The sequence below is a fragment of the Vitis vinifera genome, chromosome 7, assembly GCF_030704535.1.
Source record: "Vitis vinifera cultivar Pinot Noir 40024 chromosome 7, ASM3070453v1".
Lineage (NCBI taxonomy): Eukaryota > Viridiplantae > Streptophyta > Magnoliopsida > Vitales > Vitaceae > Vitis > Vitis vinifera.
Genome location: NC_081811.1, coordinates 22,085,195 through 22,097,141, shown reverse-complemented (window position 1 = coordinate 22,097,141; position 11,947 = coordinate 22,085,195). Strand labels below are relative to the sequence as shown.

Sequence of the window (11,947 nt, the reverse complement as noted above, 5' to 3'; positions counted from 1 at the left end):
AAGATAATAAATATTAATATTATATAAAAGAGAATCATAAATTGAATATGGATTTAATATTAATTTATTTACTATAAAAATATATGAATATTAATTTATTATACAAAATACATAAATATTAATTAATTTATTATTCATACTAATATTGAGAGCTACTTATTTAACATTAACCTTTTATTTAGATTTTTCTTTATAAGATATTAGAAAATTATTGTTACATACAAATTTATTATTAATTTTTTTATTATGAAAGATATATAAATATTGATTTATTAAGATTTTAAATTTGATGGCTACATTTTTTTAAAATGTAAATAAGCAGAAAAAATACAAATACAATTCTATTTCCGAAAAAAATCTTACTAGGCCCAGATGTAGAAGCCCGGGCCCAATCCTTGTGGGTCTGGGGTCCATCAAAACCACCACGGCGCCAAACACAAAATTTTCGGACAATTGGAGCCAAATCGCCTTTCCATTTGGCGGGAAAACCCATAACTTTTTATTTTTAAAATATTTATTTATTTAGTTAGTTTTATAATTAAATAGGAAAAATATAAATCATTCACAGTGCCGGCTCATCTTACAAGAAACCCTAAAATTATTATTTAAAAAAAGAAAATAAAGAAAAAGTCGAAATTATTCGAAACGCCTGGTAGATTTCAGCATTTCCACGCGCAATCGGATCGATCTGAGCACTAGATTTTGATCGGACGGCGGTTGCTCTCCGATCGCCGGTGAGAAATGTCCATAATGGCGGAGGTGGTGGAGGTGTTGGCCGACGCAGAGATGAGCGGTTCGGATCATCCGAAGAAGTCGCTGAAGCGGAAGCGAATCTCTCCGGTGGCAGGAGCTCCGACAGTGGAGGACAGGAAGGCGCGAATCGGGGCTCTGAGGGCGGAAATGGAGGGGCTGTTTCGGTATTTCGAGGAGGTGATGGGGGAAAAGGTGGATTTGGAGGTCGGCCAGTGCGGTTCGATGAATGCGGTGGTTGCGGTTCTGTTGGAGGAGAGTAGGCTTCCGTTGTCGAAGCTTGTGAGTGAGATTTACGAGAAGGTGAAGGTGAGGGATAATGGCGGTGGTGTGACACTGGCAACTGTGAAGAGTAGTGCGGTTTTGGTTGGTCAAAGATTGGCTTACGGTGTTCCGAACGCGGATGCGGATGTTCTGGAGGACGAGACGGCGTCGTGTCTCTGGTGTTGGGAGGTGATATTTTCTGAATCTTTTTCATTTCTTCAGTGTTTTGATTCTTTTCTTGATTGTCTTTAATTTGCGTCATTTCTTTTAACTTGCTATGTTTATTGGGATATTTACCTTTGCTTCTTGTTTTTTGATTGATTCTCGAGGCATACCGGGAATTTTGTAATCTTTGGTATTTATCGAGTGTACCTAAAGGTAGATTAGGGTCCGAAATCACCGAATTAATTAGGTTTTCTGTAATTTTTTGATATACAGAAAATTAACCCTTATATTTCTCAAATTAGATTGTTTGTTTAATACACGTCGTCTTTGCTATTTATTCTGTGTATCTGATCTTTGTTGTTCTCAAAGTACTACCAGTTGGGTCCCCAATTTTCACATTTCTTCGTCAATTTATCATGTTGATTGGGTACTTTGAATCTTGTTATTCTGCAATTTATCGTGTTTATTAGGTATCTTAAATCTTGTTATTTTGATTGGGTACTTGTATTCAGTTTCTTTCTGCCCCCTCAATTTACTATGTTATTGGGTCCTTTTAAAATTTGTTACTTATTGGGTATTGTTAGTATTTCTTTATTACATTTCATGTTTATAGTCCTTTTGTTATTGTAATTGAAAAAGTACATGTCTTTTTTGCTTGTTACTCTTTATTTGAATGTCTTGTGTTCTTTTCGCACTTCAAGGTTTTAGTTTTTCCTTGGGCTTAACATGTTTATGAGGTTTTTTTGCTTTGTTACTCTCTAAATTGTGAAGACTGTTTGCTATGTAGACAAGAGATATAAAGTTGATGCCGAAATCTGTACGTGGACTTTTAAAGATTAGGCGGACTTGTCGAAAAAAGGTCCATGAAAGGATTAGTGCTGTTTCTGGTGAGTATATGTTTCCTGAAATATATTTCTGGTTTTAATTATTCATTTTATTCCATATTTTGTGAGAAAAGAAACATGTTATTGGGACATGCTGGATTTTCTATTCCTTGTTTACCCCTTGAACTTTTTAGGAATGGATTTTATTTCAGTTTTATGTTCTGCATTTAAATGCCCAACAACATTTAAAATTCAGTTGAATATGCTGTTAGCCATAGTTCAAATAGTAACTATAACTATGGGAAAACTAATAAATAATATTGAAAAATTGAGTGATGTATACTTATAGAAACATTGGGAAATGACGATCAGGAAATATAACATGAAAAGCATAGTCAAGTCAAAACACCCCCAAATGTCTTTGTAAAATGAATTTTACTTCTAAAGAATGTTGCTTTTTTAAAGAACTACTAAAGTAATATTAAAAGTGAAATGTTGCATGCCTACTATGAAGTCATGCAGCTCTTTTTGAGTTTGGACAAAAGTTGCATTAAGTGAATGACGGTTAGATGGAACTTAATTGCATTTGCTGGTTGCCATTTCAGTTTTACTCTAGGATTGAATGCCATTAATCACTTGGTTTTCAAGTAGCTCTCTTTCTACTTAAAGTATGAGTCACAAGTGGGATACCATGAGCTTGCTTTACACATTTCACAAGAACACTTATGGGTGTCTCTCCATTTTAGATAGGAATCCTAGTGGCATAATGATAGTGAGAGGGCGTGACTTCAGCCTCCCCTTTCCACAAATACTCTTAATGGGTGTGAAAATTTGATGTTTGATGGTGGATAGAGAAAGTAATGGAAGGTCTTTTTCCTTTTCTTTCTGTTCCTTTTAAAGGAAATCCAAAATTTGGAGATACATATATTAATAAAAGATGTCTAGCAAAAAGATGGCTGAAGCTTTAGTACATAGGAAGTTTATAAGGTGCACCAGAGCTAAAGAAGAGAGGGAAACAGAAGCATTTTCTTTCTATCTAATACTGGTATCATCAATCAGACAAAAGCCAACAAAGTGGGTTGTTGAACCTAAGAATCAAAAATTTTCTTTGTTATTTGAGCTCTTTATTCTCTGTATGAATGTTGAAAACATTACTGATTATCAATTACATCATTAACGAATGCTATCACAAGTTTTAGTGCTTTAATAAGCACTGGTAGAAGTCTGTTATTTGGAGAACATGGCCATGTGCGTATAGAGACTATTTGGTAGATGAAGACTAGACAAAGGTTATTTCGGACAGGCACTTTTCATCTGGGTATTATAACCTTGTTGTGTTAATCTTGTGATTTGGAATGATAAATTCTTTAATGATGTAACTGGTGAAACAATTGTTAAGGAGGTGTGTGCATTTCTTAGTTGAAGATGCCACTTGGTGAGTTAGGGTTTGAAACCAAGAAAGCAATGGTACAAAATTTTAACAAGAATTTTTTAAATAAGTTGAATTCTGAATTCATTTATGCACTATTCTTCAACCCAGAGATTAGTTGGCAGGTCTATCTTCTAAGGGGGTTTTGAGTGATACTTTTTGCAGTTACTTAGGCAAGCTGTGCAGGGAAGGTACATGCCCTCTTACATGAGGGAAAGCATTAAATAGAAGGGTGAATTCATAATCTTATCTCTGTTGCGATAATTTTGTGAAATAAAAAAGTACGTGGGAAGCCTCCACACGTGCATGAGCAGCTCCTAGATGACAATGAGCACTCACAGCTTCGTACCTGTTAGCACTGGGTGAAAGTGGAAAGGTTCACATCATAGAAAAGTCAGCTGTGTTAACCACCCAGGCAGCTACCTATATCTTGTTTTTGTTTTTTATTGGTTATTTATTTATTTACTTTGGTCATGGTGGGGAAATGTGAAATTCAGAATGAGGCCTTGTCTTGCTAATGTGTAGCATTGCAACTTTGTACATTTTAAATCTCATTCTGTGTGTAAACTGAGGATCATGTGGTTGAATTTGTCAGGATACAGTTGCAACTGCGTAACAATGAGCTTATGGCAAGTCCACTGTGTTAAAGTAACTTTTCTTTAATTTATAATAACTTATGCTATAGTGCTCCAAAGTTATAAACAGGACCTGAAACCATGGCTCCAGACTGTACTTTGCAATAAAAGCTGATAATTGTTTGATTGCCTTGAGAGATTGTTGTTACCTTTTCCATCACATCTGAAGAAACCTTAATGTTTTTTTTTAGAATTAAAAGGGATAGAAATATAATTTTATGCCACTGTGTTCCATTTCTAAATAGTTGTTATTATATATCATATCAAGAGTTTAAGCCCTGTTGTATGTGTAACCATTTGGAGTGGATGGCTTAGAGGTTAGATCCATGTCCTTGTTTGATTTTGTCACTTGCTTAAGCTATATGTAAGGGGATGGAGTATTTTTGGTTTTTCCTTTTCTTGTTCTTTGCTTTGTTGCACACACTTGCATGCTTTCTCTCTACTTTGCGCAGCCTTTTTTTGGCACTTATTAGTATAGTGCTCTTTTGCCTCTAAAAAAAATGAACGCAGAAGGTGCTTTTCTCTTGATGTCTTGGGTAGTGGACTACTTTCAAGTATTGTTAATTAATAATGGGCAATCAGAGCTATAATGTTAAATTAAATATGATAACAGTTCCTAACCTCTGGTTACTATATTTTAGTTAGAAGGGTTCAACCAATGCCATTCTCGTCTTAGAAAGTTTTGGAATTTTTACCAATTCACAGCTAAACAATTCAAAGTATGTTTCTTGTTGTTTATGCCTGTAGACCATCTGTCTCATAACAGATTCATATGAATGGAAAAGATAATCATCTTTTATGCTCACAATCCCTCTTAGTTCTGTCTAGCCTACCTATATGTGCTTTAATGGTTGATATGCCTTGAATTCTATTTGATTAACATTTCTTTTTCTTCATTTGATGAAAATTGGTTAGGAATATTGTTTGTTGATCCAGTCTAAGACACTACTCTACTGATGTATGCTACAAGTTTTGACACACTTCTGAATTATGATGCAATTAAATGTAGCTGCATCTTACCAACATCTGCATCTTATTTCAGCAATGATAAATGCATTAGAAAAGCCAGAGAGTGATCAGAATTACAAATATGACCTGATCAAAGCATCAGAAAAGCTTGCTAAAGTGTTAAATGAGGCAGACATCCGATTGTTAATTGAAAGCATGGTACAAAAAGATGGTGCTGACATGTATGTGTTGCATTACTCTGTCAGTTTCATTGCATGCTGCCTAAATTTCCTCTTCTTTTAATTTAAGTTTTTATTTATTTATCCAGGGCTGAGAAGGATGTGAAACGAGAAGAGAAAATTCTAATCAAGCAGTTGGAGAAAAAGAAGCGTGAAGATGAGAAAGAAAAGAAACGAATTGAACGTGAACTTCAAAAGGAGAAGTTGCAAAATGTAAGGGCTAGTTTTTTGGTCTAACATATATTGTCTAGTAACCTTTTTCGATTTGTGCCATTCCTAGACCTATAGCTATGTAGCTTAATATATGTGCATGGTGTAGGCTAATATAAATAAGAGAAAAGGCTCTTAGGTGTAAAAAATATTAATTAAAAAAAAAAAAGCTTTTTGATTTGTGTGGAAGTGGGATGTTAAAAGATCTCATCATGAGTTCTATTGAAGTTTTATTTTGTTTGGAAAGTAAAGTTCCTAGGAATTAACCTGTTCTACTTAGCTATATCCTTCAATTTGAATCAGGTAGCTTCTGCTAACTTAAAATTTGATGGCTTTGCTCTGTTTCTGTCATATCAATTTTAAACTATTCACTTCATTGCAGGAAAGAGAACTGAAAAGGTTGCAAGATGAGGCAGAGAAAGACGAAAGACGCCGTGAAAAAGAAGAATCTGAAATACGGAAGCAGTTAAGAAAGCAGCAAGAGGAAGCTGAAAAAGATCAACGTCGTCGGGAGAAGGAAGAAGCTGAATTGAAAAAACAACTTGCTATACAAAAGCAAGCTTCAATCATGGAACGCTTTGTTAAACGGAACAAGAACAATTCAACTTCCCTGAATGACCAATCTTCAACCAAAGCAACAACTTCTGATTCATCCACTAACAAGAGTGAAAAGATGCCTGAATCAGTTACTCTATCAATGGACTTTGTTCTTTCATCAAAAGATGGGATTGATAGTGAGGAAATTCGCAAGTAGGTTTCATTACTTCTATTGTCGTATTTTGTCATTTTTGGTCTTTGCAGCTCTGGTAACACTTTGTTGCACGTTGCAGGTCACATTTGGCATCTTGGCGTTATTCTGATCGTTCTAACAGAAAGCAGCATTGGGGGATACGTCGGAAGCCTAAAACTGAATTAGTTAAGGAAATTAAGCTCACTGGAAATAGAGGCCTAGCCCGTGATAATGAATTGAGCATAGAGAAGATTGTAGATGGATGGGAAGAAACAACTGCTGAAGATAGATTGTTTGATACCAATGCATATAGTTGTCCTTCTGATGCTCAGAAGTGCAATCAAAGTAAGCAATTGTTGCAATTTGATAAGAGCCATAGACCTGCCTTTTATGGTATTTGGCCTAAGAAAAGGTAAGCTCCTTTTTCTTGAGTTTTTATTTGTTATGATATCACTTAGCTAAAATCACAAGCAGCTGGTAGAATCACAATAGTTGTTCAGTCTTTGCCATTGATTCACATGCTCTGCTCCAAAATGAATAAAAGTTGTGGGTAATAAATTCTTTGGTTAGGGTCTGCTCCATAATATCCTTCTAAAAATGGGTGTTATGTCTTTGGCTAGATTAGCTTTTTGTTGTTGTGGAGCATTGACAATGTCACAATGGTGTGAAATTTCAACAAGGTGACCATTGGTTAGATGATTCTTTTACAGGTTAGGATTATATAATTGAACGATGATAGGCCATGTGATTCATAGAGTTGCCTGCCATTGTTTTTATTCAGTAATATATGTTTGTTTTTTGTAGTATAATTTATTTCATTTTTACTTTTTTTAGAACTAGAAGAGTTGAAAATTCAATGTTTACACTTCAATGATATTTGTCTCTCTATCCAGTTCTTGTACATGCATATTGATTGCCCATATGAAAAACATAAGGGTTCTTATAAAGGTAGAAATTGAGTTGCATTTATGTGGTCTAAGTGCTTCTGGACCACCTTACCTAGTGATGATCATCTGCCAAGGCATTATGTATGCCCTTACAATGTTAGTTTGGGAGGAATGGAGCATTAACTCTGTGTTTGTATCTATATTTCAGTCAAATTGTTGGACCTCGCTGCCCTTTTAAGAAGGACCCAGACTTGGATTATGATATTGATAGTGATGAAGAATGGGAAGAGGTATATTTGGCTTATCCTGTTTAGATTTAAAACAGAATGATATCTGTTGACCTTTTCCCCTATTAAAAAATTATTACCTTGTCATTCCACAGGAGGATCCTGGGGAGAGTCTCTCAGACTGCGATAAAGATGATGAAGAGGAGAGTGTAGAGGAAGGATGTTTAAAGGGGGATGATGATGAAAGCGAAGATGATTTTATGGTACCTGATGGATACCTATCAGAAAATGAGGTACTTGTGAAGTTCTAGTTTGTCGCATGGTATTTTTATATTTTATGTTTTTTTTGGTGGGTAAATGCAATTTCCTAAAGGCATTAAGAGTGCGTTTGGAAATGATTCTAGAAAGCGTTACTAATATTTTTAACACTTGAATGATAAAAAATTTCAAGTACTATAAATATTAAAAGCGTTTCCTAGAATCACTACCAAACAGGTTCTAAAAAGGAGTGCAACCTTGCTATAAATGGTTTATGGAAGGTTCACACAGACAACCAAAAGAATAAGAAAAGAAGATGGTGCAATTCAAAAAACCTAAATTATCACAGCAATGAAGGAGCTAAATATTTGGTAGCTAAAGAAAATATCAAATTTTTGTTTTGGTATTCATGTCCATGGAACATTCATCACTCTCACGGTACTCCATCCTTAATTTATTTAAAATAATGTTCATGAAGTAATCACCTTGGCTTGTCCTTGAGGCCTAGCTCTAGTGGCAAGGGGTTAGTGTGAAGATGTGGGAGTTTTCAGGTTGGTCCCTGCAAGAACAAAAAAAGGGTAACTACCCTGTGCTTCGGTTGGTACTTTTTTGTGAATGAGATTCTAACTGTAAATAAGTTTGATATAAGCCTTATAAAATAAGGGCTTTTTATCAGATTGGAACCTTTTGTATCACCTTAGAAGTTCTAACTCTGATGGAGACCTGACTGTTGTTTTATTTCCTGTGATCCTCTGGAAACCCCCATCCAGTCTAAGAAGTATGCACTTTTCACTTTTGTCAATCTTATTGACCTTATGACCCAAGTCCATGAGATATGCTTTTCTAGAGTGGACCTTTTTTCATGTTATATGTTAACCTTCCTGATTACCTCATACACATCAAAGATTGCTTGCTAATAAATAAATAAAATTGTAAGCTTAGGCATGTGATCAGATAACTGTGAGAGAGCATCTGCCATAATATGGTGTGGGTAGCCAGTTGGCCTACAATAGGAACAGTCTAAAGGTGCTGTTTGGATTTGGTAGCATTTTTTTTAAATCAGTAACAAAAACATATTCATTAATAGAGTAAACAAGAAAAGGATGAGAAATCCTTCCCTAAATACAAAACTTGATCAAAACAAAGGAAAAGAAAATTAAGTTGAAAGACATCAAAGATCTCAACATTACAATTTTAACCCTTTTGATCTACATGTAGAAAAATCCAACCAATTTGAATAAAGTTGAGAGGAATGCCTTGGAAGCTGTTGTAGTAGATGCCCAAAATGATGAATAGAAATGGACTAAATCTCATAATGTTTCGGAAGTCCTCCACTTGTCCTCAAAGATCCTTGCATTTCCTTCCTTCCATACTATCCAAAGTTGAGAGGAATTTGGTAGCAATTTGGCTTCATGTTTGCTCTTATCCTATAACTGTCTTTTTTACATACTCTAAAGGAGGATTTTCAGTAGACTTAGTGATGAGGATGAATCTTCAAGATATATATCAAGAAAGAGAATTAGTATTAGTTGTAATTAAAGTAGGATTAATATTACTTGGAATTAAATTAGGATTAATATTTGTTGAAATCAAATTAGGATTAGCTAGTTAAGTTATAATATAATTAGAATTTGAGTCATGATAGGTTATTATAATCCTAGTAGACTTTGGATGTTGTAATTAGAATTAGAATCATAATAGATTATTAGAGTTCTAGTAGACTTTGGATTTGTTAGAGAAGCCTATAAATAGGCTAATCAATGTAAATCAAAGGGATGAATTGATATGAATAATATTATATTTTCTTTCATTGCAAGGTTGTAACCCTCAATGGTGAGACTCCTAAAAGGTCTTGGTGAGACTCTAAGGTTTTCCATATTTTCTTCATTGTTTCTTCTTTCTCTTTATTTTTTATCTTATAATTTTCTCTATCATAAAATTTATTCCTTGTTCCTCTCCTTACACCCTAAAAAATAAAACCCTAGTCCACCTAGGCAACCATCCTAGGGTTGTCCTACATCACTTAGAATGTGGCTTCCTTGAGGCCTCTTAAAGAGTTTAAAGAGATCATGTATATAAATTACTTGGCATATATTCCCATGTTACTGATCCTATCTTCCTCAAATTTGTTTATTTCCTTCATCATCTTTTTCTGGCATCTCTGTTTTGTATTCATTTGGTGTCACGACTCAATTTTTAAGTCTAAATGATTACTCCATTTCTTTTCTTAACCATACTGTTGCCCCATCAATTTGTATAATCAAACAAATCGAATCAATCAAAAGCATTAACACATTAATATCTTATTCATTTTTCATCTGTCACTCAAGATATAAAGTGTTATTCAATGAGGGTTGTTCCTTAATCGTCAAATGTTGTTGTGCCTACAAGAGTGTGCAAATCCAAGAGATTAAGATCTAGGCATGACTTGTTCTCTTCCAAAGCCAGTCCCTTGCCCTAAGCATGCTTATACCCAGACAAATTAAATAATCATCTCCCTAAAAACTGCACTTTTAACTCCACTAATGGAACTCGTTTGCCTGTTCCATGCAGGGGGTACAGGTTGACAAAATGGAGACTGATCCAACAGTTGAGGAGGCCAGAAGTTCACCTGGATGTAGGACAGAGTTTGAGAGTGAAGAGTTTTGTGTGTTGCTTCGACAGCAAAAGCATCTGCACAATTTAACTGAACGTGCTCTTCGGAAGAACCAGCCTCTAATTATATTAAATTTAATGCATGAGAAGATCCCATTGTTAATGGCTGAAGATCTCAGTGGTACTCCAAAACTTGAACAAATGTGCTTGCAGGCTTTGAGTATGTGTGCTTTCCCTGGTGGGCCACTTATAGAGATCTCAGTAACAAATGACCTACAAGATGAGGATAAAGAGGCCTGCTTGTCAAATAGCAGGAGCAGTACTACCCCAGTGTCCACCGGGATGGCTATTGTGGACTCAGATTTGCCCAAAATTGTAAGTCATGCATCTTTTCTTGGATAGCTTTTTGGTCTTGACATGAGAAAAAAACAGAAAAACTCATTGAAGATTCTAGGTGAACTCCAGAAACCTTCTGTGGGGGCATTCTCTTGAAATGCCAGAAATAAAAAACTCAGTAGTTAAGGATGTTTGAGAGCTGAGGAAGGGAGAGTGTTTTCCAGTAACATTTTGTATTTTCCTTTGATTTTATCATTGCAGTGTACCCTAGTAATTTTGAACTGAAATTTTCAGGTATCCACTATTCAGGCTTGCACACAAGGTATTAACAAGCTGGTTGAATCTTTGCAACTGAAATTCCCAGCTATCCCCAAGTCCCAGTTAAGAAATAAAGTACGCGAGATATCAGATTTTGTCGATAATCGTTGGCAGGTCAGTTGAATTAACTTAGAAATAGCCATGCTTCGGCGGGTGAAGGGTCAGGATCCCCCCAGGCATTCATATCAGGCAGTGATTAGTATTGAATTATATGCACCTTTGTCTCGTCTTTTTATGGCCATGTCCAAAGTAAGTTTTAGTAAAACAGCTGCACTTTTGGATTAGTTTGGGTTGGGAAGGTGTGGTCATTAGGTTAAACTGACACAACTTATAAACAAATTGAACTAGTATTGGAATTGTTCAGAAATGTAGCTTTCCTCAGCCTCTGTTGGCTAAATGGCTCATCCTCCTCTGATGCAGGTCAAGAAGGATGTTCTGCACAAACTTGGTTTATCGATTTCACCAGGTATGTGCTTTTCAATCTTGCCTTGCCATCTGAGCTTCTCTCTCCTTAGAAACTAAAACCGGTGTTCAATCTTGAATTCACAGAGAAGGGTGGGAGGACAAAAAGTATTGCCGCATTTTTCTCAAAAAGGTGCCTCCCTCCCAGCAATCGCATCAGCGGCCCAAGCAAAACTTCTCCGCAGCAAACCCAGAAACCAGCCCCACCCGTTCAGGCACAGCAGGACTGCATATGCATTGATCCATAATCTCTTGTTGCCCTTGTCGTTCTAGTGTTCTTTTTTGTATACCCTTTTTGGGGGCCATGTGGCTCTGGTGTGTATTTACAAATCTGACGTGTAATCAAATCCGGGAGTCAAGTTTTTGTTGAGGATAAAGAATGGAATTAGATGTTGATGAATCTGAGATTTCGATACCAATAAATGGTTGTTGGTTGTTGTTTGATACGAAGAATATTGTCTCAGTTATTTTCTAGTGAATTAAATATTTTTTTCTCGGTTTTAAATTATATTTTTATTTGATTTTATTATTTCTTTATAAGAGATTTAGTTTTTCGACCCCACAAAGGTTCCTAACCCTAACCCTAACCCTAACCCTAACGCAACAAAGGTGGCTTTTATGTACCAAAGCATGCGGTGCGACTTTTATGCATCAAAGCGTTAGGTGTGTC

At 35.6% G+C, this 11,947-nt stretch overlaps 1 protein-coding gene across 1 annotated transcript; it reads left to right on the top strand.

The window, feature by feature from the left end:
* Positions 1 to 541: 541 nt before the first annotated feature.
* LOC100261350 (chromatin assembly factor 1 subunit FAS1) lies at positions 542 to 11,727 on the top strand. Its single transcript, XM_059738395.1, has 12 exons — positions 542 to 1,203; positions 1,967 to 2,066; positions 5,110 to 5,257; positions 5,344 to 5,467; positions 5,847 to 6,214; positions 6,295 to 6,606; positions 7,290 to 7,371; positions 7,464 to 7,601; positions 10,120 to 10,536; positions 10,792 to 10,929; positions 11,236 to 11,281; positions 11,365 to 11,727. Exons 1-12 carry the CDS (start codon positions 742 to 744, stop codon positions 11,523 to 11,525), a joined length of 2,496 nt encoding a protein of 831 aa, XP_059594378.1. The 5' UTR covers positions 542 to 741; the 3' UTR covers positions 11,526 to 11,727.
* Positions 11,728 to 11,947: the final 220 nt, after the last annotated feature.

Coding starts and splice junctions, on each gene's coding strand:
- LOC100261350 (XM_059738395.1), top strand. CDS start 742: ATGTCCATAATGGCGGAGGTGGTGGAGGTGTTGGCCGACGCAGAGATG. Junction 2,067..5,109: donor AAGGATTAGTGCTGTTTCTG/GTGAGTATATGT, acceptor ATCTTATTTCAG/CAATGATAAATGCATTAGAA. Junction 10,930..11,235: donor TTGTCGATAATCGTTGGCAG/GTCAGTTGAATT, acceptor CCTCTGATGCAG/GTCAAGAAGGATGTTCTGCA.